This window comes from Rana temporaria, chromosome 2 (assembly GCF_905171775.1).
Source record: "Rana temporaria chromosome 2, aRanTem1.1, whole genome shotgun sequence".
Taxonomy (NCBI): domain Eukaryota; kingdom Metazoa; phylum Chordata; class Amphibia; order Anura; family Ranidae; genus Rana; species Rana temporaria.
In genome coordinates this window covers 360,945,707-360,973,559 of record NC_053490.1, presented here as the reverse complement: position 1 = coordinate 360,973,559, position 27,853 = coordinate 360,945,707, and the positions used below count along the sequence as shown (strand labels likewise).

The following is a 27,853-nucleotide window of genomic DNA, read 5'->3' as shown; positions in this document are numbered from 1 at the left end:
TCCAGGGAAGATTCTCGACAGTCTATATGGGGTAAGGTACCATCTTAGTACGATTTTTTGTTGCATTTCTCTTAAATTAGTACTTCTCGTAGATGCGTAGGTAAGTTTAAATGATCTTTCCCATTCCCCGGCTGTGCACTCTATCCCCAGCTCTCTTTCCCAGGCTACCATATGTTGAGACTTCTCACACACCAATTTACCTTGTAGGGTGTTGTATACAATAGATATTCCACCTGTCGAGCCCTGGTATTCCCTGTAGAACCTCAAGATCCTCCTCGGTATACCGGTAAGCAAATTTGGTGTGGTTCTCCACAGGTGGTCTATTCGCATATAGGCATATTGGTCGGAGGTTGTGAGATTATGTTCTGTTTGGAGTCTGGAAAATGACCTAATGTGGGACCCTTCCACTATGTCCTCTACATACTGAAGCCCCCTATCCATCCAGGTTGAGATCTTTAAGCTAGGTATTAGAAGTCTCAGTGCCGACAATGGAAGTTCCACCGGCGACACGTCCACCTCCCTTTTTGTGTCTCTAGACAAATACATCCATGCTCTTACCGAGGCTTGGATAGGTGGGGCTAATTTCGTGGTGAGTGAACCTGCCTTATGGGCTGTCAGTAGGAAGTTCAATAAGTTCTTCTGTGGGACCTGAGTCTCTTCTAGGTTTTTCCATACAGCCTCGGAGTCTGGCAAGAACCATTGTTTAAGTTGAGTCAGTATGGCGGCAAAATAATAATCCTGAATGTGAACGTGGCCTATCCCCCCCACTTTTCTGTGTTTGATTAGCTTACTAAATGCACATCTCGCCCTCCCTCCCTGCCATAAGTAGTTGTTAATCAGGGATTGCAGAGATTTAAAGTAGGAATTTGGTATGACTATGGGGAGCGTGCGGAACAGATACAACACTTGTGGGAGGATCTGCATTTTGAAGGCAGCCAGTCTACCCAGCCATGACAGTTCTGTTTTCGCTAAGGCCTTCAATTTGGTATTTAGTGTTTCGAGAAAGGGTGTAAAGTTGGACTTCAAGAGGTCTTTAGTGCTGGGGGTTAGGGTGATGCCTAAATAGGCGATGCCCTCTTTTTTCCATACAAAGGGAACCCTCTCTTTAAGATGGCCCTCATCCTCTGATGGAATGCCCAAGTTTAGTATAAATGATTTAGACTCGTTAACTTTATAGTACGAGACTGTATTAAATGCTTTTAGAGCCTCATGTACCGCAGGTAAGGAGGTTTCTGCTTTGGATAGCATCAGGATGACATCATCAGCAAAAAGGCTGATGACATGCTCCTCCCCCCCCGCTGTGATGCCTGAGATATCAGGGTGGCTACGTAAATAGGAAGCTAGTGGCTCCATCAACAGGTTAAAAATCAATGGCGAGAGGGGGCACCCCTGCCTTGTCCCATTAGATATGGTAAACGGAGTAGACAGGGCTCCTGCTACATACACCTGTGCGGAGGGAAGGGTATACAAAGCCATCACAGCCGAGTAGATGAATCCCCTGAACCCAAACTTATCCAATACCCTGGAGAGGAATTGCCAATGAATCCTATCGAACGCCTTCTCTGCATCCAGTGCTAGGAGCAGAGAAGGCGTTCCCCCATCAACCGCCGCATGTATCACGTTGATCAAACGGCGGGTGGCATCTGATGTCTGCCGCCCCCTAGTAAATCCCGATTGGTCCCTGTCAATTAATTTGGGCAATATGTCTACTAACCTATTCGCAAGTATTTTGGCGTATATCTTTATATCGTTGTTAAGCAGCGATATTGGTCTAAAATTGTGGGGGACATCTGGTTCCTTTCCGGGTTTTGGTAGTGCCACTATCATAGCCCTCAACATTTCTGGGGGAATGAGAGACTCTGTCGCCACTGAGTTAAAAAGTTTCTCCAGATGTGGAACTAAGGTATCTTGAAAGAATTTGTAATATTCTCCCGTGAAGCCATCTGGCCCCGGAGATTTATTGTTGGGGAGATTTTTGATGACCTTGCCTACCTCTGTTTCTGTAATGGGGGAATTTAACTCATCTAATTGTTCAGGAGTGAGTTTCGGAAGGTCTACTTGTTGCAGGAATGAATCTATCAGTGAGACGGTCGGTTGGGGAGTATTAGGGTCATCTTTAAGATTATACAGCATGCTGTAGTATCGGCTAAAGGCATCTGCTATCTCCTGGGGGTGGTAAAGCCTAGTCTTCGTCACTGGGTGAATAATAAAAGGGATCTGCGTCTTGCGTCTTTGGCCCTTAATTTTATTAGCTAGCATTTTGCCTGCCCTGTTGCCGCTAGTGTAATATTGTAGTTTCAGTCTCCTTGAAGACTTCTCAAAGTCTTCTTGGAACAACAGGCGAAGTTCAGTACGGAGCTGTGACAGTCGGGCTGTAGTATTGGGGGTCATTCTACTTTTGTTTTGCCTCTCAAGAGTCTCTATTTCCGAGATTAAGTCGGTCATATGTGCCTGCCTCAACCTCTTACTCCTTGCCCCCTGTTGGATCAATATCCCTCTTGCATATGCCTTGTGGGCATTCCAAAGCACCCCTGGATCAGACACCGATGGACAATTTAGTGTGAAAAACTCTCTCAATTGGCCCTCAATCCTAGACCTGGTCGGACCATCCTGGAACAGCCTAGGGTTCGCTCTCCAGATGCGCGCACCTCCCTTGTTAGTATTCTTGCCAATAGACAATGTGATCGAGGCATGGTCCGACCAAGTAATGGTGTTAATATGGGCATCTGTGCAATCAAACAATAAGCGTTTATCTACTAAGAACAGATCAATTCTACTATACGTCCTATGGCAGTTGGAAAAGAAAGAAAAGTCCCTTTCCTCCGCATTGAGACACCTCCAGGAGTCAAACAGTTCATGAGCCCTCAGGGAATCTCCCAAGGATACAGGAGTCCGTTTGTGAACTGCTGTGGAGTCCACTGAGGGGTCCGGGGTGATGTTGAAATCTCCACACAGTAAAACCCTACCCCTCTCCACAGCCTTTAATTTCTTCATAACTTTGTTAAAGAAACGAATCTGTCCATGGTTTGGTGCGTAAATGTTCCCTATAGTGTAGGCAGTGGAGTCAATGTCACAGGTCAGGATCAAAAAACGACCCTGGGGGTCAGTCACCAGTGAGTGCAGCTTAAAAGCTACTGAATCTCTTATAGCTATCATCACACCTTTCTTTTTCGCATCCGCATTGGCATAAAAGTAGTGTTGGAATTGGGGATGACTGCATTTAGGGGGAGAGGTCTGGGTGAAGTGAGTCTCCTGAACGCACAAGATGTCACAATGCTGGTGTATGGCTTCCTTCCACAATGATCGCCTCTTTGCCGGGTGGTTAAGGCCCTTGGCGTTGATTGACATGAACTTTAACGCCATTTGGATATGTGGTATGGTGAGGTGGAATGAAGTGGATATTTCTTACTCACTGTCAGAAGTTTGGTCGTCTTTGTTGGTATATGCTGTAGACAGTTTTGAGGCCATCATTTCTTCCTGTGACCAAATGGAATGGACTCAGTGCACTCGCAGAGACGTCGGTTGGATCCGAATGGGGAGAAAAACAAGAATATAACTACAAAAGAAAAAAAACTGTCAACATAGGCGAATAGCCCAACTGATGAAAATTGAACAAGAGTGTGGCTCATGGCCACTCAGATAAACTAGGGTAGGAAAGTCCGAGCTGTAAGTAGAGTACGGACCGCGCGTACTTCTCCCTTAGCAGGAGGATATAGAGCAAGTCATGCCCATCCGAGCTATTTATGGGTGCGAGCATTCCTCGAATTCACTTTGTGCCAATCCTGATGCTGTGCAGAGCGTCCTGGATTTACTGGGTCCTGAGTTTGAGGGTCAGGTGTAATCCCCCATGTTTTAAGGAAGGTCAGGCCCCTGTTCATGCAGTCAATCACATAGTCCGTTCCTTCTTTAGTGACAATTAATTTCGTCGGGAAGCCCCACTTGTAGCTAAGGTTGTGGTTCCTGAGTGCTTTTGTTATTGTGTTTAAATTCCTGCGTTTTTGCAGCGTGAATTGCGACAAGTCCGCATAAAATTGCAGACTGTCGTATGGTGCAGGGATTTTCCCTTTTGCCCTTGATGCTGCCATCAACTGTTCCTTGGTGGAGTAAAAATGAAATCTCATAATAACATCCCTGGGTATGTTCTCTGACAGGTATGAGGGTTTGGGTAATCGGTGGATCCTGTCTATATTAAAGTCCAGCTCCTTCATGTCAGGGAGGGTGGCAGTCAGAAGTTGGGAGACATATTGACGTAGATCAGCTTGTTGCACTGTCTCAGGGATCCCCCTTATCTTAACGTTGTTCCTCCTGCTTCTGTCTTCTAAATCTGCCATTTTCGTTTTAAGTGCCTCCAGCTCATCCTCCCTCCCATCATTAGCATCCACCAGGTCGTTTATTGTGTCAGCAAATTCCCCCATTTTAACTTCCACATGCGTCACTCTTTCTGTAACTGATCCCAGTTCTCTGCTAAATTTGTGGAGACATGACACCATGTCAGTGTGTAATGAGCTTCTCAGGGAAACCAGCATCTCCTTCAGGACCGTGTCCATTACAGGCTGATTGGCCGTGGGGAAGGTGTCAATGGAGTCAGGGAGTTCCCTTGTGTCCTCCCTAGATTCCTCCCCAGAAATAGATAAAGCGCTCACCTCCTCATCTGTGGCATCCACTCTGAATCTGGACTTCTCTGGGCTTCCCGAAGAGGGTGTAGGTGGAGGAGATGTGGATGACCGAGGAGGATTGCTCCTTTTGCTATTTCTGCCGTCCGTGTGTGCCTGCGAGCGCGGGCCCGCCGTCGGCGTGGAAGTCGCTCCGGCGCCATGTTGCTTGGCCTCGAGGGGATAGAACTCCGTTAGCTTTTGGGGACGATTCCCCGTTTTTTTTGGCTTGGTCATGCCCGCTCTGTCCGGAGCCTGTTCTGCTACCGTTCCGCCGTGCAGGGTGATGAATTGGTCGCTCGGATGGGCTGATAATAGCCGTTGTCAGCCTGCTATCTCAGGAGCTCCGCTCTCAAGCGTCCATTGCGGTCCCCGGCTAGCTCCGCCCGGTAAGCCTTCATTTTATGAGGTGATCTGGTGATGGTGTTTAATTCAATCACAATCAACCTTTTTTGCACTTGCTGCTTTGTCATACTTCACTATATGATTTTTATTCCCTGGATACACTCAATTTGCCGCTGACCCTACTGGAGGGTTCCCCCATCCATCTGCAATCGGTGTTGACTACACAAAGGCCCTGGCTGGGGTTTTCAGCCGCAAGCGAATCTTGCTTGCCATTTGGTAAGCCTCCATCTTTTTAAGGTGTACTTTTGGTGGTGGCATTCAGTCTACAATATATTTAGGATCTCCTATGATCAGGACTGTTTTCATTAATCATCACAGGATTTGGTTTTACACAAATTAACTTCAAGTGTTTTTTTGGCTTGTTGTTTTTTGCCATTTGAACTTTGTTTTTTAATTGAACTCTGTCTCACAATTTGTTTTATATTTGAACTTTGCTTCACATATTTTGGACATTATTCATATTAATCTTTGTGGAAAGGGCTACTTTATCCACATATGGTCCCTGAAATTTCACTGTGTTAGTTTAGTCTTATTATTATTGTCCACAGCGCAACTTCATCCCTTTTCTCTACCATTTTTGTGTGTATAACACTTAGTTGTTGCAGCTTATATTATTATTTAAGTTTTTTCTAGCGTGGTATCTCTGCTCTTTTTCTATTTTGGGTTACTATACATCATATACTGCAGCTGAATTTTGCTTTTTGTGGGAATTCATCCCATAAGACCTGTGATATGGATATCTTTTCGTATAGAGCCTTTCAAAAAGGTTGATACCTTGGGAGTTTTTGAGTGCTACAAAGAAGATGAGGGTGACCTTAATGGTATTTTTATTAGACTCAAAAATCTCACTGTGTCTGAGACCCACACACAGTGGGATATAGACTACCTAGAGACGTATGTTAAAGAAAATATGGTCCCTAGAAGTTTGAGGTGGGAGGTCCCCCCCCAGAAAGGTGATGTCAAATTAGACGAATGATACAAGTATTTTAATGATGCAGGGGTTAATTTTCTTCAGTTTTTGATTGGGAGAAAACTCCAGAAACTTACTAAACTTGATGAGGAAATCAAATCCATTGAAGAAAAGCTTACCCCCCTTTGTGATACCATTGAGTTTAAGGAGAAATCACAGATCCTCTTTAAATATTTAGAAAAAGAGGATATTGATCAAAAAAAGAAAAAATAGGGGGGCGTGGCTAACCGCCGAGCTGTATGGACGCTTGAGATCCCAGCTCCTGCACTGAACGGAGAATCGATCGCTCCAAGCACTGACCAGCACACCCAAAATGCAGTACCAAGACCCCCAAACATCGGTGGAACCAGACGGGGACCACCCGCAAACGGAAAGAATACAGACTGCCGAGAAAACTGACAGACTTTTTCGCTATGGCGCCGGGAAGCCAAATCCAAGATGGCGCCCGCTCCCCGCGAGGAGACAGAGCCTACACAGACCTACCTGACGAGGAGGACCCGTCCACCTTGCCACACAGTGTCCCCCAGCTCACTGGATCGTCCTCAGCCTCAAACAGTCCAGCGAAAGCGCGGATGCGCCTGGACACCGGCGCTCAGAACCCTGAGGTGAGACCTACCATAGATAATCTCCTCACGCTGCCTCCGGCCTCCTCCCCCATTGCGGCCTTCCCCACTACAAACCAGCCTGTGATTGACACGCTGCTAAAAGATATGCTGATCTCCCTACACAGCTCCTTGCACAATGACATCTCCACCATGTTTACAGCATTTAAAACTGAAATGGTGCACGTGGGGGCTAGGATGGGTCATATTGAGCATAAAATGAGTGCCATGACAGATACAGTAAATGACCTGGTGGATGCCCATGACCACACTAGAGATGAACAGAGATGAACAGCAGTGGGTACGGGCCAAAATGGCGGACCTCGAGGACAGATCACGCCGCAATAATGTCAATATCAATGTCAATAATGTCGGTATACCAGAAACGGTGGTCCCGGCGGATCTGAACTCTTATGCTAGAAAACTGATTTCTACCCTGCTGCCTGAACTCACTCCCGTGGAGACCATCATTGATCGCATCCACCGCCTACCAAAACCCCCTCATCTCCCTGCGGAGGTCCCACGCGACACCTTGATGAGGATCCATTTTTTTCATGCTAAAGATATGCTGCTAGCAAAAAACAGACGCATGGAACAATTGCCACCACCTTACTCAAAAATACAGCTTTTTGCCGATATCTCCCAATACACCAGGCAACAAAGGCGTCAGCTTCAAACGATCACCAAACCTCTCAACAACCACAAGATACCCTACCAATGGGGATTCCCGACTAAACTCACGGTGACCAAAAATGGCGTGAAGCACAGCATCCACACAGTGGAAGAAGGTATCAAACTCCTGAGGCAATGGAAAATCCTTCCTGACAGCGACACCCCGCCACATGCATCGCCCTCAGAGGCCTCCCAGAACCCCTTCAAAAGCTCTCGCTCCACTACTACCAAATGATCTTGAGGTCAGTGCGTTCATCCTGCCAGTTTGATTTTGCACTCCGATTCAGTGCCTGCTCGTTGCAGATAGTTCACGAACTTTCACCCTCCGCCAACACTCAGTAGTTCTACTGGTATACTACTGACCCCTGTTCTTTTTTTTGATTCTCCCTCACTTGTGCCCTTCCTCCCTCCCTGTGCCAACCTTACACTAACTGTTGTACTCTTGTTTCTCTTCCTGTTCGCCCAGAGGCGATTCAGTTCGCATGCGTTGCGCTATACAAGTCATTCATTCATTCATTCATTCACCCTGTACCCCGGAGAGCGAGAACCTACCACGTCACAGCCTTCTCTGACAGCTCCTCATCGGTGACTCTCGGGATCCGCCAGATTTCACGGATTCCCCTACTGACCTCACTATACTACCCGCGAACTGTAAGTAACTCTCTATCTTTTTACACTTTACACCAAATCCAAGATGCCGAAATTTCTTTCAATCAACGTTAAAGGCCTAAACCACCCGGTCAAGAGGGCCTCCCTGTGGAAAACTGCCCACGACTCCCATTGTGATGTTCTCTGTGCACAGGAGACACACTTTAAAATTACCGCAGAACCCTCCTGCACTAACAAAAATTTCCCCAACATCTTCAAGGCCTCCGGCCCTGACAAGAAAAATGGTGTGCTCATTGCCTTCAAAACCACAGTGTCTTTCCAACTCCATGACACCCTGATTGACCCCAATGGCAGATATCTCGCAGTGGACTGTTCCATGAATAACATCAGATATACCATTGTGACGGTCTATGCCCCAAACAAAAAGTAAATCAGCTTCCTGACTAAGTTGATGAAGAAAATTAACCGCTTCAAACAAGGACGTCTCATCGTCTGCGGAGACTTCAACATAGTCCCTGACAACTCCATAGACGCTTCTTCCAGATCTAGCAGGCCGACGTCTCCTATGGGCTCCTTCATGCATTCACACGATTTGTATGACGTGTGGCGCTGCCACCATACTACCGAGAGGGACTACTCTTATTTTTCTCCATGCCATAATTCCTATACACAAATTGACTATTTTTTGATTGACAAGTGGACTCTGACTACAGCTTCATCATCTGAGATTTCTACCATTACATGGTCGGACCATGCCCCAGTCACTCTGACTTTGTGCGACTCCCCATCCTCAGCCACCACAAGGCTTTGGAGAGCTAATGCAGATATCATACATTCCCCAACCTACTCAGTGCACCTCAGAGACTGCCTAGAAGAATTTTTTATCCTTAATGCTGGTTCTGTTGATGATGCTTCAACTCTTTGGAATGCCCATAAGGCATTCATACGGGGGGTCTTTGTCCAACTTGGAGCTAGGGAGAGGAGGAGGAGATCCCAGCGTCTAGACACCCTCACGGCCGAAATTAAAGTGCTAGAATCCCATAACCAATCTCATCCAAACCCTGATACCAAACGCAAACTAGATCTCCTCAGACAAGAACTGAGAACCCACCTCTTAGATTCTTTTCAGAAGGCCCATACCCACTTTAGAGCCCAACATTTCTCCACTGGTAACAAGGCAGGGAAGGCTATGGCCACCAAGCTCAAAGGTCATTACTCCAAAACCAAAATTGCCCACCTCTACCACCCGATTTCGAATCAAAAACTAACGGACCCCTCAGCTATTGCGGAAGCCTTCCGTCATTACTATAACACGCTTTACAATTTAAAAGAAGATACCTCTATTCCCCAACCCTCCCCTCAGGATATATCATCATTCCTTGAGGAGATTAGACTCCCTCGTCTCTCCGGAGACCAACTGGAAACATTGAACGCCCCATTTACCCCCCAAGAGATCCTACTCACAATCTCTAAACTGCCTATTAACAAATCCCCGGGCCCCGATGGACTCACTAGCGAGTACTACAAAAAGTTTGGAACTATCCTAGCTCCCTTCCTTGCCAACGTGTGCAATGACGCTGCCTCATCCTCCTCTCTCCCTCCAGAAATGCTATCCGCACTGGTTGTTACGTTGCCGAAGCCAGGCAAGGAACCTACTACTCCACAAAATTTTAGACCCATATCGCTCCTTAACCTTGATACCAAAATTTATGCCAAGCTCATTGCCAATAGGCTGATTGATCTAATGCCATTACTCATACACAATGACCAATCTGGCTTCACAAAAGGCAGACAAACTTTTGACGCTACTCGAAGGATCATTAATATCATCCATGGTGCTGGCTCGAGTCGAACGCCTTCTCTGCTCCTTTCCCTGGATGCGGAGAAGGCGTTCGATAGAGTCCACTGGGAGTACATGAGAGCTACCCTTGTCAAATTTGGTTTTCAGGGGACTATCCTGTCGGCTATAATGGCATTATACTCTTCCCCCTCTGCACAGGTGTACACCTTGGAAATGATCTCTAAACCATTCTCTATCACTAATGGCACCCGCCAGGGCTGCCCTTTGTCCCGCTTATTTTCAACTTAGTGATGGAACCATTAGCGGAACACGTCCGGGTTTACTCCAACATAATGGGCTTCAAAATTGGGGCGGTTGACCATAGAATTAATTTATTTGCTGATGACGTGATCCTGATGATTACAAACCCCCTCACCTCCCTGGCTTCGGTACAAACTTTATTGAAAAGATTTAGTACTGTCTCATACTACAAAGTAAATGAACACAAGTCCCACATTCTAGACCTAGGTTTAGATGCAGTCACGAGCAACATCCTCAGAACTACTTACCCATACTCCTGGGCTGACGAGGGGATAACATACCTGGGTATCTCACTCTTCAGGTCCTTGAAAAACATCGCTACTCATAACTACGACAGACTTAGACGACTGTTGACCCAAGAAACTGCACAAATCTCCAAACATGAATTCTCCTGGGTGGGTTGCCTCGCGGCCTTTAAAATGATGGTGCTACCTAAGCTACTATACACCTTTCGCACACTACCTATACCCCTCTCACGTTCCTATCTCAATTCCCTCCAGTCCATTCTAACCCACTTTCTATGGCAAGGTAAGAAATCTAGATGCAGTCATACGAAACTCATCAAACACAGGTCGGTGGGTGGGATGGGACAAGTCGATATCAGAGATTACTACCTAGCGACGGTACTTGCACAAATGACGGAATGGTTCACAGCGAAACCTACCACACTCTGGAGCAATATAGAAAACACTGCGACACCGGGTCCAAACCTATCCACTTGGCTATTCAGTGCGGTCGCACAAAACTCACCACTCACCCTGTACTCCCCTACCATTCAGGCCGCTGTCAGAGCATGGAAATTGCTCCATCACACCCACTGGAAGAATCAAATCACCAAACCTGTTCCTGTCCCCCTTGGGACACTACGACTGTTGTCTCCAGACTTGACTCTCCCCACCTGGCTAACTGACAGTATGACACTCACCTCTGACCTCCGCCAGATTACGACTACCAAATCATTCTCGCACATCCAATCTGACTTCAGGGCGCCTACCAAAGACTACTTTACCTATTATAGGCTACAAACATGCCTGGCAGCAAACCCTTCCCTGGAGGGTTCTCTGCCCCTCAAAGTATGGAAATACTTTTTCTCGGACGCTCCCAAGGTCCGGGGCACTTCGCTGATATACTCCACTTTACAAGACAAGACCACATTCCAGAAATTCAAACCCCTTACCGACTGGGAAACTGACCTCCAGGGCCAATTCTCTGACCAACAATGGCAAATGGCAATTCAGTCTACATACAAATATACATCCTGCACCTCCCTGTGGGAACTCACTCAAAAATTGCTAATGCGATGGTATATGACGCCACACAGGATAGCAAAATTTTACACACACACCTCTGACTCCTGCTGGAGAGATTGTGGCCTGCCGGGCACACTTATACATATCTTCTGGTCCTGCCCACACATACGACAACTCTGGACTGACATAGAGAGGACGCTACAGGAGATTCTTCATCTCCCCATCGCAATATCTCCACATCTAGCCATCCTTAATCTGACTATTGAAGATATACCACCGAACCTCCGACTCGTGACCACTCATGTTCTACTGGCCACACTGCTCTTGATTGCTAGGAAATGGAAAACGAAAGACACACCCACACTCACAGAAGTCATCGCATTAGTGCAATCACACTTTACCTATGAAACTATCCTCTCTCGGGGAAAACCCACATTCACTAAGGTGATAAACCTATGGAACCCTTGGATTCTTTGGTACACGAACACACACGACAAATGATTACATAACGGTATAGAATATACTCTCTTGACGCTGCTCTCCACCTCCCTCACCCTTTATCTGCTCCCCCTTCCCCCCCCAACTCCCCCCCCCCATCTAACACTACTGGTGCACTATGTCACTGCAGTTCCTTACCGCCAGTGTCATAGGTGAGCACATTGACTAGTTGACGTTTACGTTCCACACTGGACTATGCGTGTTTAAAGACGTGCACACATGCACATGTTTATTATACTGTTTGGTATATTGCCAGGTTAAGTTATCCTTCTTACTTATTATTGTACCTACTTACCTGTACAAATGAAAAATCTCAATAAAAACATTTGAAAGAAAAAAAGAAAAAATACAATAGAGATTTATTGGATTACCATGACCAAGTGGTTTTTGCTTGCCAAAAAAAGCTTTTGGCCGAGAATACCAATGAGACCATGGAGACCAATCAACCCGATGCCCCTTCACTGGTACAGCAGGCAACATACCCCCAATCTCAATTTAGGGGGCCTCAGACCTCTCAGTTGCAATCGGGGAGAGGCCCTCAGTCCTCCCCTTTTAGAGCCCCTTATTCGGGGAAAGGGAATGGATCATCGCATTATCAGCAGCCCCCTCCCCAACGGGCTACCAAATCCAACCAATATAATAGTGGGGGGATAGGTCGAGCTAACTCTTCTAATCACCACAATTCCAATCAAGGGCGACCCTTGCAAACAAAACCATATGGGTATCCTAAAAATAGAAAATCAGTAAAAAACACCTGGCCGAAGTCAGGCAATAAATACTGACCCAGCGCACCAATGGATAATGGCTTATGCGATTTTAGGTATAACCGGAAATCGCCAGTCATTAGAAAGGAAAGAAAGCAGTGTAGCAGCTATTATAAATACCAAAGTTATCAAAATTCAAGTATGCCTATAAAATCAATGGTCTAATGCACCAATTAAAATAAACATTAACAGCGCTAGATATAAGCCCCTCGTGCTTAAACCAATAATGTGTTACCACATCCTGCTAAAAAATATTTGGAGTCTCTGATGCCAAATATCAATAAAATTACCACATAAATGAGCTAAGTGGAACTTCAAAATATGACAGAGTCCTCAATGCAAAAGTTCTGCTCTAAATAAAACAGTCCTAAATGCAAATAAAGTCTGCTCTGGAATCAATAGACAATGATGGATGTCTCAGATGTTAGCATGCACAAAGACGCAGGGTTCTTTCATCAGTCCTACAAAATACAATGTAGCGAAACACTTCTGCAATGATTGTGCTGTTATATGAATTTGACTCGTAGGGATCCCCTAAGGGACCTCACTCACCAGATAGATGATATCAATAGGCACGGATCGCTGGCTGTCTTTCAGCAGAGTATTCAAATGCAGCTGGATCTCTCCTCCGTCCTTCTCCTGTCACTTGATAGTCTCTGGTGGTGCTCAGATTCATGTAATCATGTAAGGATAAGAGAGAGACTCTGCATAGTGTAAAAACGTTTATTTATACAGGATACAAGAGCTCTTCAATGTTGTGCTTACTAGTATAAAATTCAAATATGGCGCTGTGTCTCAATCATGAGGCTTGCAGGCGTCTCACTTGTGCAGCTCCTGGGGATTCCTCCTCCTGTCGCCGTGAGTCCCGGGATCCCGCGCACCTGATTGGACGATTAGATCACGTGGTCACGCCCTGACGCGTTTCGTGATTGGATGTCACGTCTTCAGAGGGCGTCAATCTGAAGACGTGACATCCAATCACGAAACGCGTCAGGGCATGACCACGTGATCTAATCGTCCAATCAGGTGCGCGGGATCCCGGGACTCACGGCGACAGGAGGAGGAATCCCCAGGAGCTGCACAAGTGAGACGCCTGCAAGCCTCATGATTGAGACACAGCGCCATATTTGAATTTTATACTAGTAAGCACAACATTGAAGAGCTCTTGTATCCTGTATAAATAAACGTTTTTACACTATGCAGAGTCTCTCTCTTATCCTTACATGATTACATGAATCTGAGCACCACCAGAGACTATCAAGTGACAGGAGAAGGACGGAGGAGAGATCCAGCTGCATTTGAATACTCTGCTGAAAGACAGCCAGCGATCCGTGCCTATTTATATCATCTATCTGGTGAGTGAGGTCCCTTAGGGGATCCCTACGAGTCAAATTCATATAACAGCACAATCATTGCAGAAGTGTTTCGCTACATTGTATTTCATATGGGTATCCTAATCATATGGGAGGACCACCGCCATTTATACCACCGTTTCGTGGCCCACCGTTCCCATACCCACCTCCGTATGGGTATGGTATGAATCATTTTGAACCGCCTCCCTCAACTGGAAGAGAAACAGAATATCAGATAGACACACAGAACAGGTTTTATCCTCTTCGAGATAAGGAGGGCCCATTTGATCACTATGGGAAAGAAATCTCCCCCTATCCGGGGGAATGTGAGGGGTGCTATTTCATCACCTCAGATTCAGCCCGTTAATAGTCAATATCCATATGGGGGCCCAGGATCCTTTGGTCAGGACCCCCAACAGTGGGGTTTTCACCGACCCAGCCAGGGCATCAAACGAGCCGGAGACCCAATAGAGGAGTCAGAGGGGAAAGAAGGATACGACTTAAAAAGACAAAAAGTCTAACCGCCTCTGGTATTTTCAATTTGAGTACTGTATCTTTAAGCCAGTCTGAAAGATCAATCCTAGATAAAGGTTTAAAATTTGTGTTACCCCGTAAACTCAATAAGTTTGAAACTTATATGGATACACATAAGTTCATACGTAAATTAAATATCAAGAGATATATGCTTTCTAACCCCATTAGTAACAGTCAAACTGTTTCTACCAGTTTTGTACATACAGGCCTTTCCAACGCCTCTTTGTACAATCCTCCAGGTACGGTGGCACCTTCAATTAAAGTATTCAGGGACATTGTTCTTAGGGACCTGGAAAAACTCCCCATTAAAAAATACGGTCTGACCATAACCTCAAAGTGGGTCTTGATTCCCTTTGTGATAACAAGCAGATTGTTATCAGACCTGCGGATAAAGGTGGCGGTATAGTCATCCTTAATAGGAGTGACTATCTGGCCAGGTTATCTGAGGTTATAAGGATGGGATTCTAAATAAAAAAGAAAAACTCTACCTTATTCCAAAAGCTCCAAGAACACCTGTTTGCCAAAAATTCACAAACATCTTACCTGCCCCCCGGGACGTCCTATAGTGAGTGGGATAGATTCCCTCACCTCCCGAGTGGGCAGGTATATGGACTTTTTCCTTCAACCTCTGGTTTCTAAAATGCCATCCCATTTAAAAGATTCACGCCATGTGATTAACATACTGTCTGATCTCAAACCTTCCAAAGACATGTGGTTGGTCACTGCGGACGTGACATCGTTATACACGGTGATCCCCCATGATCTAGGCCTTTCAGCGGTAGAATATTACCTTAGGCGAGACTCAGGATTATTTGATGAACAGATTTTCTTCATTTTGGAACTGTTACATTTTGCCGCCTCAAGGAATTATTTCTGGTTTCAAAACCAATTTTATCGCCAAGATAGGTGTGTCGCAATGGGGGCCCAAGTATGCCCCTAGCTTGGCGAACTTATTTATGGCAATGTGGGAGGAGGATGTCGTCTATGTTTGCCATCAAGCCCAACTAAAGTTGTGGGCCAGGTACATCGACGACATCCTCCTCCTGTGGGATGGGCCTCTGTCAGAGCTCCAATCCTTTATGGGATCCCTTAACAATAACACTAGAGGTATCCATCTTAGTTTTGAGGCTAGCCAATCTAGCATTAATTTTTTGGATCTCAAAATCTCGATCCTTAAAGATGAATTTTCTACAAGTACCCATTTCAAAGGTACAGATAGAAACTCATACATACCCGTGGACAGTTGTCACCACGAATCCTGGCTAAAATCCGTCCCTAAGAGCCAATACTTGTGCATAAAACGCAATTGCTCTAATGAGGCTGATTTTCTCAATCAAGCTGCCATCTTAACTGACAGATTCCTGGAAAAGGGGTACAATTTTAATTCTCTCATGTCCACATTAGAGGAAGTCAAAACAAGAAATAGAACTGAGCTTTTAATAAGTAAGCCTCTGCAAAATGACAGGTCACCGTTTGTCCTTTTTATTACCACTTACTCTACTCAACATCATAGTGTAAAAAATCTCATTAAAAAACACTGACACATCTTAAAAAATTATCCTGTATTGGGCACAGTTCTACCTGACAAACCACAGGTTTGTCGGCCCTTAGACATAAATTAGCCCCTAATGTTCTAGAACCCCCTATTGTCAAGACTACATTTCTAGACTCCTTCACAGGTTTCTACCAATGTAGGAAATGTCGGGTTTGTTCTTTCAGTGGATGCACACATAAATGTATCTCCACAACTACAATGGAAGAACATACCATTAAACCCTTTATTACCTGTGTGACTGAGGGGGTGGTCTACTTACTTCAATGCCCTTGCGGGCTTCAGTATGTGGGCAGAACCAAAAGACCCCTCTCAGTGAGACTCATTGAGCATATCACTAAAATCAAGGCTGTTTTTTTTAAACATTCTGTCTCAAAACACTATCTTTTGGCCCATAATAAGGATCCCTCAAAAACCATCTTTCTGGGAATAGACAGATACAGTCCTCACTGGCGTGGTAGCTCATTGGTGAGAAGCATCTCGAAACTTGAAATGGCATGGATCCATAAAATTAAATGTTATACCCCTTTTGGGCTTAACATTGAAGTTGACGTCAATGCATTTATTGATAATTCATGATTTCTGATCGTCAGCTTCTTGTTGAGCTCATTATGATTTGTCGCCCCCCTGAAGACGTACTAACGAAACGATCGTCGGCGGCGTAGCCTGGTCACTCTTTTGAATTCGATCCCCCACCCGCATTCGGCTGTAGCGAGGACACCTGACGGAACTGCGCCGACACGGAAGTAGAGGCTGGCGCCTCCGTATCTGAGCCTGCAGACCTAGTGCCGGGTTGGGCACTTGTTAGTGTAAGTGGCCACTTGGCCCTGCTTTGTTTTTAATTTTTTATCTTAATAAACCGGTTGCACTATGAGTTGTTCTCTGCCTTTTCATGTCCCATCTGTCTAATTTCCTGGAGAGAGATAGCCTGTGACACCAGTGGAGGACGCACCATATGCTTGCAGACATTATTCTGTTTATGCGATTTTGGCTTTCTTTTAATTAAGCAAGCCCTATCGCTCTGGTAAGAGTCCATTTTATCAGCACTTCTTGGGTGTCAACTCTTAAGTGGTGGAAGAATCTAATTGTATGCACATGATTCAAAGAAGATTGCATGCTTCTCTGTCAAGCTGATTTGTTGCCATTTGGGAGAATGCCAATTATCACTCTAAGAGTGCATGGACAGTGCCTATAATATATATATATATATTTTTTTTTCTTTGGACTCTTTTTGTTTTCTTGGTTTTGGGAGCACGCATTTTCATATTGTGTTTCACGTATATATTGTTCACCTTTACACCTATCAAATGGTTATTGGCACTATATATCAATTTTTATGTATTCAAGATCAAGTTGTTGTATATATCACCTTATGCAGTTCCTGCCGTTAGGGCCTGAATTGCATCTATTTATTCACATTTGCGCATATATTTTAGTTAGTGTATGTTCTCTTTTTTCTGATACACTTTATAGGTAGCTTACGGCTATAGCGCCCCCTATCACCCAATTAATCACTGAATCAGAGATCTACATGTTCTCTTTTTTCTAGGGGAGCTGCTTTTTGATATATTATTTATTCTATTTATCCCACACTTTTAGTATAATTTCTTTTGGCGCGAAAATCACTTCTCTACCCCTTTTGGGCTTAACATTGAAGTTGACGTCAATGCATTTATTGATAATTCATGATTTCTGATCGTCAGCTTCTTGTTGAGCTCATTATGATTTGTTCTGTCAACCAATTTGTGAACTTGATCTGGGTCGACTGGATGGTCTTCATGCTAGCTGTTACTGACCATTTTTAGTCACACAATCGGATTCCAAACATATCATAACATTTTTGTGTTCAATACACTCTAATTAACCCTAAAATTAATTTTATTTTTATTTTTCATCTATTCTATATGGTTTAGCCTGGTTAGCCTTACCTCTCTGTTTATAGAATCGATTTGTCCCTCATATGTTGGACATTATTTATATAACCAAAATAACCATCCTGGTTGTATTTATGACCCAGCTACAAATCATTCTTTTTGTCATCTTGGAGCTTATTGTCAAATATATATAATCTATATATATTTTTTATTTTTACTTGTCATCTTTTACCTTTTCCCCATATATGGTGGACATGTTGGCCACCCCAGAGCTGGTCTGCCTTTAATCTCCGTACCACCATAAAACATCTTAATGTTGCTGATTGGGTGTTAACATAATGCCGCATGTATATAAGTTAAGATCGTCTTGCTTATATCATGACTTTCTATATTTTAATTTGTACTCTTTAATAGTTTCCCTTAATTTGATTTCCACCTGGAGAATAAGTTTGATCATTCCAGGAACGATCCCTTCGTTTTTATATGTTTTTACTTTTTGGCCCTGTCAGGCCACCATGGTTGGCTATCTAGCTTGTCGACTCAGATCGAGGCTTGGTTCGACAGAAATGTTATTTCACGCGATGCGTCAGTGCGTCGCCCGTGCCCCAGACGACGTCAATTTTATGACGAAACGTACATCGGGAAGGTGACGTGCTGACGTATGATGTAACGATCCGAGCGGAACGGGTGTTCGAGTAAGCCGGCCGGCTTTACATACTGTTCTGTGCTTTTATCCAACTGCAATTCTGTAAGTGTAACTTTTAATAAATTTGGGAGGATTTTTTCTACATGCTTCACTATGTGGGCTCTTTCATTCCCTTTTGGTAACTATCGTTGATGGGACATCTGGAGGATCTATTGGACACCCAAGTCAGCAGCTGCGTTTATCAAGGCCCTGGCTAGGGTTTTTTAGCCATAAGCTGATCTTAATTTGCTCTCTGGTAAGCCTTCATTTTATGAGGTGATCTGGTGATGGTGTTTAATTCAGTCACAATCAACCTTTTTTGCACATGCTGCTTTGTCATACTTCACTATATGATTTTTATTCCCTGGATACTCAATTTGCCGTTGACCCTACTGGAGGGTTCCCCCATCCATCTGCAATCGGTGTTGACTACACAAAGGCCCTGGCTCGGGTTTTCAGCCGCAAGCGAATCTTGCTTGCCGTCTGGTAAGCCTCCATCTTTTTAAGGTGTACTTTTGGTGGTGGCATTCAGTCTACAATATATTTAGGATCTCCTATCATCAGGACTGTTTTCATTAATCATCACGGGATTTGGTTTTACACAAATTAACTTCAAGTGTTTTTTTGGCTTGTTGTTTTTTGCCATTTGAACTTTGTTTTTTAATTGAACTCTGTCTCACAATTTGTTTTATATTTTAACTTTGCTTCACATATTTTGGACATTATTCATATTAATCTTTGTGGAAAGGGCTACTTTATCCACATATGGTCCCTGAAATTTCACTGTGTTAGTTTAGTCTTATTATTATTATTGTCCACAGCGCAACTTTATCCCTTTTCTCCACCCTGGAGCTGTCACCACTTCAGCCACTGAGGGGGGAGCCGGCCTGACACCCCCCAGTGTGTGGCACCAAGGGGCGGCCCGCCCCCCACTTAGTACGTGTGTTGGAAATCTCTTATAAATGGACAACTTTGTGTAAAAAAAAAAACAAAAAACATTATGCCTCATAGATTATGTGTTGGGGTGTTTGTTTTACAAAATTGACTATTTTTTTGGGTGTTTCCATTGTCCTGGTGCTTCAGGGCCTTGACAAGGGGAAAAGAGATGCCCCAAAGGGAAAGTGTGGATGAAAACTGAACCCAGGATGACAAAAAGGAGTAAATAGGTGCTAAAAAGTATCAGTTGTATTGGTAGAAAAAGTATGCTATATTAAAAACAATCATAACAATAGAAAAGCATGATCATACAGAAATGCAGATGCTTGGCTGTTGCACTGTACAAACAATGTTTACAGACAAGTGTCAAAACACAGAAATTAGCAGAGGCAACAGAAACAACCCTACATGTTTTGAAAAAAATATAACAATGAAATCAATTCCTATTGTTATATACAGGTCCTTCTCAAAAAAATGTGCATATTGTGATAAAGTTCATTATTTTCTGTAATGTACTGATAAACATTAGACTTTTATATATTTTAGATTCATTACACACAACTGAAGTAGTTCAAGCCTTTTATTGTTTTAATATTGATGATTTTGGCATACAGTTCATGAAAACCCAAAATTCCTATCTCAAAAAATTAGCATATTTCATCCGACCAATAAAAGAGAAGTGTTTTTAATAAAAAAAAAGTCAACCTTCAAATAATTATGTTCAGTTATGCACTCAATACTTGGTCGGGAATCCTTTTGCAGAAATGACTGCTTCAATGCGGCATGGCATGGAGGCAATCAGCCTGTGGCACTGCTGAGGTGTTATGGAGGCCCAGGATGCTTCGGTAGCGGCCTTAAGCTCATCCAGAGTGTTGGGTCTTGCGTCTGTCAACTTTCTCTTCCCAATATCCCACAGATTCTCTATGGGGTTCAGGTCAGGAGAGTTTGCAGGCCAATTGAGCACAGTAATACCATGGTCAGTAAACCATTTACCAGTGGTTTTGGCACTGTGAGCAGGTGCCAGGTCGTGCTGAAAAATGAAATCTTCATCTCCATAAAGCTTTTCAGCAGATGGAAACATGAAGTGCTCCAAAATCTCCTGATAGCTAGCTGCATTCACCCTGCCCTTGATAAAACACAGTAGACCAACACCAGCAGCTGACATGGCACCCCAGACCATCACTGACTGTGGGTACTTGACACTGGACTTCAGGCATTTTGGCATTTCCCTCTCCCCAGTCTTCCTCCAGACTCTGGCACCTTGATTACCGAATGACATGCAAAATTTGCTTTCATCCGAAAAAAGTACTTTGGACCACTGAGCAACAGTCCAGTGTTGCTTCTCTGTAGCCCAGGTCAGGCGCTTCTGCCGCTGTTTCTGGTTCAAAAGTGGCTTGACCTGGGGAATGCGGCACCTGTAGCCCATTTCCTGCACACGCCTGTACACGGTGGCTCTGGATGTTTCTACTCCAGACTCAGTCCACTGCTTCCGCAGGTCCCCCAAGGTCTGGAATCGGTCCTTCTCCACAATCTTCCTCAGGGTCCGGTCACCTCTTCTCGTTGTGCAGCGTTTTCTGCCACACTTTTCCTTCCCACAGACTTCCCACTGAGGTGCCTTGATACAGCACTCTGGGAACAGCCTATTTGTTCAGAAATTTCTTTCTGTGTCTTACCCTCTTGCTTGAGGGTGTCAATGATGGCCTTCTGGACAGCAGTCAGGTCGGCAGTCTTACCCATGATTGCGGTTTGGAGTAATGAACCAGGCTGGGAGTTTTTAAAAGCCTCAGGAATCTTTTGCAGGTGTTTAGAGTTAATTAGTTGATTCAGATGATTAGGTTAAGAGCTCGTTTAGAGAACCTTTTCATGATATGCTAATTTTTTGAGATAGGAATTTGGGGTTTTCATGAGCTGTATGCCAAAATCATCAATATTAAAACAATAAAAGGCTTGAACTACTTCAGTTGTGTGTAATGAATCTACAATATATGAAAGTCTAATGTTTATCAGTACATTACAGAAAATAATGAACTTTATCACAATATGCAATTTTTTTGAGAATGACCTGTATGTATATCCTTCTTCAGGAGTTGAGTACAAGCTTGCTGATGTATTTACATCTCATGCTTATTGGGAAAGATTGACAGTGCACAAAGTCCATGCGACTGGATGGCGTCCAAACACTGCAAAGTCGCAGAGCGCTCAGCAGTCACTGAAGGGCATGAAGTCAGGTTTATCCTGGAATCCATCAAGTTTGATTTACTTGTGGAAAAGTAAAAGCCTCCTATACCTCCAAGTTGCAGATAAAGGGAAATTGGTTGGCTGGAATCCAGAATCCTCCAGTGTGCAGCAGCAAGTCAGGGTTTACAGGGGCCCAAACAGGCAGAGAGCAGCAACCTTAGTAAAGTGTCCTTCACAGGTAAAAATGAAATGGAAATGACCATCCTAGCTGCACAGCACAGATGGTGTTATTATGATAATTTTGTGAAAAAAACAACATATATATTTATTTTGCAAAGAATTGTGGGGAAAAAAATTACAACTTCAAAAAACTTGCCATGCCTCATACTAAATACCTTGGAGGGGTCATTTGGGGGGGGGGGGGGGGGTATTTGTACTTTCCTGGCTTGCCGGTTCACACAGGGGCAACCCGACTTACAGCACGACTTTGCAAGGCGATTTGGAGCTGACTTTAGCGTGACTTTGAGCAACTTACAATGCGATTTAAAGTTGCCTCCAGGACAGGTGACTTTGGCTGTGGCCAATCACAGAATAATCAGCTCTGTGGGAGGGAGGGGTTTGCCTGCGTAAGCTATTTTCTTTTCCTGTAAAGTTGCTTCAGTTAAGATGGAGATCTGACTTTGGAGGCAACTTCTATTGAAATCTATGGGTACAAGTTGCCTAGAAGTCGCCTTGAAATAGTACAGGAAACTTTTCTGAAGTCAGAGCAACTTCAGTAGTGTACATTAAGACAGCTCTCATTCACTTCAATTGAATTTCTTATGTCCAGCGACTTGAGGTCTGACCAATCGGATCCCAAGTCGCTGTAGTGTGAACCGGCACTTAGTGTCTTAAGAAATTAGGCCGTCTGTACATCAGGTGTGATCAATTTTCAGAGATTGGCACCATAGTTTATAGACTCCATAACTTTCCCAAAGACCAAATAATATACCCTTATTTTGGTTATCTTTACCAAAGATATGTTGCAGTATAAATTTTGGCCAAAATGTATGAAGAAAAATTACTAATTTGCTAACTTTTATAACCGAAACAAAGAAAAATGCAGTCTTTTACAAAGGTTTTTAATTTTTTTCCCATTTATAGCGCAAAATAATAACCCAGTGGTAATAAAATACCACCAACAGAAAGCTCTATTTGTGTGGAAAAAAAAAAGACAACATTTTCATATGGGTACAATGTTGCATGACAAAGTGTATATAATAATTGTCATTCAGCCCAGGTTCACACTGGGCTGCGGGAGTTCAGCTGAACTCGCACGATTTCACTCCCGCTGGCAGTCCCGATTTTAGCCGCGATTATAGAGACATCTGTGCGGAAATCGCAAAAAAGTAGTACAGAAACTACTTTTTGAAATTGGTGCAGCGCCGCAAATGTGCCGTTGCACCGATTAGGACCGTGCCATTGCCGGCAATTTGCAGCAAATACCGCCGTTTTGACATGCGATTTGACATGCCAAATCGCATGTCAAAATGCACCAGTGTGAACCAGGGCTTAAAGTGTGAGAGCACTGAAAGCTGAAAATTGGTATGGTTAGGAAGGGGGTTGAAGTGCCCAGTGTCCACGTGGTTAAATTATGTGGAGAGACTTTCTCACAGATTTTCAGTTAAAATAATTAATGCATTATGGCTATGTATACAGAGTGCAAAAAACAAACAAAAACACTTTCCTTTTTTCTCTAGTCTTAAAAGAAGCACAGATGTTATGTTTGGAGGGAAGCAGGTCATTGTGTGTGGCTATGGGGAGGTAAGTAACTTTTAAGCTTATACTAGAACACAGCAAAACCATTAGTATTTTTTTTAAAAAGTAGTTATAAGTAGTGCACCAAAATGAAAATTTCGGTGCCAAATCTGAAACTGAAAATTCAGGATGCACTTTGCTAAAAACCAAATTGGACAGTTCTTTAAAAAAAAATTGAAATGTAATTAATGTGCCTGGCGTTTTTGCCTTGATGTCAAAGGGATGCAATTTTGCATTGAAGTCAATGGGACACAGCCTGCCTTTTATCTCTATAACCCTTTTTTCAGCTGATATATAGGTGAATCCCTAGTAAAAACAGTTATATGCAGATGCATTGGCTGAACTCTGTAGCAGTTGAACCTTTGTTTTTACAGGATCAATATTATGTAGATATTTCTTTAACCATTGGCATTTTTGGTTTGGAGGGAGTGGTTACAAAAATTAAAAAAATGATACCCTCTTTCCCAAACCACAAGATAAAAGCACAACCCATCTGCCATACAGGATAATTATATATTAGGGCTGGTTCACACTTACCCACATGGTAAACTCAGTGAAAACTCTTCACCTCTTGGTAAAACATTGAATTAGCTGATAATGTCACTTACAATTACACCTAACATGTTTGGGTAGGCAGTCTTTCTCTTTAACTTTTTCAAGTTTAGGGCTAATCAAAATATTCATGACCAAACCAAATTTTGAAGTATGTAGTATTCAGCGTTTTACACAGCAATCACGTTTTAAAGAGGAATTAAACCCTGATGGGGTTTACTTCCTCTTTATCCCCCCTGCCAATTAAAAGCATAATGGGTTAGTATGCATCACATACTAGCCCATTATGTGGCACTTACCCGCAATCAAAGCCCACAATGTCTCCGCTGGTGGCCCCATCTATCTTTGCCCCTCTTCCTTCTGGGGCCGCGGACTCCGACTCTGTGACTGTCCGGAGTCACGTGACGTCACTCCCGCGCATGCGTGCGGGAGCCATCAGTCACGGCACTTGCTAGTGAAGAAACGGCACGGAGAGCTGTTTCTTCACAGTGAATGCATCAATGACATCAGCGCACTACAAGGTAAATATCTCCTAAACGGCACACGTTTAGGAGATATTTACACTACCTATGGGTAAGCTTTATTTTAGGCCTACCTATTGGTACAAGTTGCACAGAGGGGTTTACAACCACTTTTTAGCACAAATAAGGCTTTTATTTAGTTATTTGAATTTGGAAAATATCCTAAATGCTATTTTATTTTAATGTGTAACATATTTTGTACAATTCCTACTATTCCAATTTTGTTCACTATCATTACCCTGCTATAATCCTGTGACAATGAAATGGTTAATCTTGCCAATCAAGATTGATTGATTGCTAATCACTCACAGTAGTTACAGATTAAGGGCCAGATTCACAAAGAGATACGACGGTGTATCTACAGATACACCATCATATCTCTGACTTACACTGGTCCTATCTATGCGCCTGATTCATAGAATCAGATACGCATAGATAGGGCTAAGATCTGACAGGTGTAACTGTGTTACACTGTCGGATCTTTTTTTCAATTTAAAAATGGCGCCGGGGGCGTTCCCGCTGATTCACCTTGAATAATATGTAAATCAGCGAGATACGCAAATTCATGAACGTACGCGGACCCGACGCAGTCTTCTTACGACGTTTCCGTAGCGGCTTTCCCGTCGTATACTTACCCCTGCTTTTATCAGGCCCAGCCAATGTTAAGTATAGCCGGCGTTCCCGCATCGAATTTGAATTTTCTAACGTCGTTTGCGTACGCCGATTCACAAACACGCGCGTCGCAAGTCACGCTCACGTCGAAACCACTGACGTCCTAGTGACGTCAGTGGGAGCAATGCACGCCGGGAAATTCCCCAGACGGCGCATGCGCATTTAAATCGGCGCGGGAACGCGCCTGATTTAAATAGTACACTCCCCCTAGCCGCGGAATTTGAATTCCGCCGGGGGATTTAGGATCCGCCGCCGCAAGTTTGGAGGTAAGTGGTTTGTGAATTAGCCACTTGCGGGAGCGGATCTTAAATCACGTAGATCGAGCGGATCTATAGATCCGCTGATCTACGTGAATCTGGCCCTAAATGTCAGTAGTAAACTAGTAGTGTTGCTCAGTTGCACATCTCTTTAAAAATATAAATAATTGTATTCTCTGTAAGTACCTTCTATTAGAGTTTACCATAGTTTTTCTTTTACATCTCTGGGTTCCTTTAAGGCTGGGTTCACACTAAAACATGCAGCGTCTCACAGCAGGAGTCTCGTGCATCTCCATTCACTGTTTCAGGTCCGAATTCAGCCCGAATTTTGGGCTGAGTTTGGATCTGAAACGGACCAATAGACGCACAGGGCTCCTGTGCAATTCGCATCGGAGCCGCTGTGGAGATGTGTGAACCGGCTCCATAGAGAGTCGGTTACAATCTCCTGCTATGCAAATTGGATGCACGGACATTCTTATTGTATCTTCTATTTTTGATATTCGTGCTTCCATCTCTGATGTTTTTTGGTTAACTTTTTCAAATTCATGTCTCATGATATTAATGTCTATAGCTAAGGCGTCGATTTTTATTGTTAGTGTTTCGCTGCATAGATTAATGGCGGTCATGATATCTTTCCCAGAAGGTATGTATTCTTGATCCATTTCTTTAGCCATTGTTTTCTGTGCTCCCACTAGGGATGAGCCGAACATACCCGGGTTCGGTTCGCATCAGAATGTTCGAACAGACCGCGAGTTCGCGCGAACATTTAGAACCCCATTGAAGTCTATGGGACTCGAACGTTCGAATTCAAAAACGATCATTTTAAAGAAAAATATTCAATTTAATGTTGGTAAACGTCTTTCAGAACCCGGGTCTTGCCCCAGGGAACATGTATCAATCGAAAAAAATATTTTAAAAACGGCCGTTTTTCCGGAGCAGCGATTTTAATGATGTTTAAAGTGAAAAAAAAAAATGAAAAATTCCTTCAAATATCACAGCTGCTGTGTGTCTCTAGTAGTGGCACGTGTTTAGAAATGTCCCTGCACAACATTAAATTATTATAAGAACAAAGTAATTTAATACTGCTTGCGCACGTGCTGTGTGGGAACAATATCTCGATTATTTTAGGGATGGTGGGGGGGTGGCATTATCTTTTTGGGAAAGCAAAATTGTAGAAAAAAGGCCACCCCTCAAACATACTGTAATTGTAGCGCAACAAAGAGCCACGTGCAAAGTATTGCATCAAAAATTGTTATTAGGCGCCCCTGTTACACAGGGGCATAAAAATGTGTCCGTAGGCACAACATAACACTGCAACCCCTCCCAATATCTGTAATTGGAGCGCAACAAGGAGCCACGTGCAAAGTATTGCATCAAAAATTGTTATTAGGCGCCCCTGTTACACAGGGGCATAAAAATGTGTCCGTAGGCGCAACATAATACTGCAACCCCATCCCAATATCTGTAATTGGAGCGCAACAAGGAGCCACGTGCAAAGTATTGCATCAAAAATTGTTATTAGGCGCCCCTGTTACACAGGGGCATAAAAATGTGTCCGTAGGCGCAACATAACACTGCAACCCCTCCCAATATCTGTAATTGGAGCGCAACAAGGAGCCACGTGCAAAGTATTGCATCAAAAAATGTTATTAGGTGCCCCTGTTACACAGGGTCACAAAAATTGTGCCTTAGGCCACATGCAAAGTATTGCATCAAAAATTGTTATTAGACACCCCTGTTACACAGGGGCAGAAAAATTAGGCCTTAGGCCACGTGCAAAGTATTGCATCAAAAATTGTTATTACACGCCCCTGTTACACAGGGGCAGAAAAATTAGGCCTTAGGCCACGTGCAAAGTATTACATCAAAAATTGTTATTACACGCCACTGTTACACAGGGGCACAACAATTGTGCCTTAGGCCACATGCAAAGTATTGCATCAAAAATTGTTATTAGACGCCCCTGTTACACAGGGGTAGAAAAATTAGGCCTTAGGCCACGTGCAAAGTATTGCATCAAAAATTGTTATTAGGCGCCCCTGTTAAACAGGGGCAGAAAAATTAGGCTTAAGGCACTGGTGGCGGAGCACAGAAAAACAACATTTCTTACTAGCTAACAGCATGAAAAGTGAGGAGGAGAAGGATATTCCATCAGCAGCACAACAGGACAGTCACTCAGCATCAGCAGTCTCAAAGGGATCTGATATTTCAACACAAAATTCTTATTCAGTAACATCAGCATCAGGTGCTTGGTAGCCGGTGTTGATCCAAACCTGATTCATTTTGATGAAGGTCAGTCGATCAACAGAGTCGGTGGAGAGGCGTACCCTGTGATCGGTCACAAAGCCTCCAGCAGCACTGAATGTGCGTTCTGAAAGAACACTGGATGCAGGGCAAGCCAGTAGCTCAATTGCGTACTG

At 43.8% G+C, this 27,853-nt stretch overlaps 1 protein-coding gene across 1 annotated transcript in view; it reads left to right on the top strand.

Annotated features, from left to right (window-relative positions):
* Positions 1-27,853, top strand: part of AHCYL1 (adenosylhomocysteinase like 1) — an 810,468-nt gene that overhangs the window by 448,645 nt on the left and 333,970 nt on the right. The window contains exon 9 of the mRNA XM_040337629.1: positions 23,374-23,437. Within this exon, the coding sequence (XP_040193563.1) occupies positions 23,374-23,437 (64 nt within the window). The remainder of the gene's footprint in view (positions 1-23,373; positions 23,438-27,853) is intronic.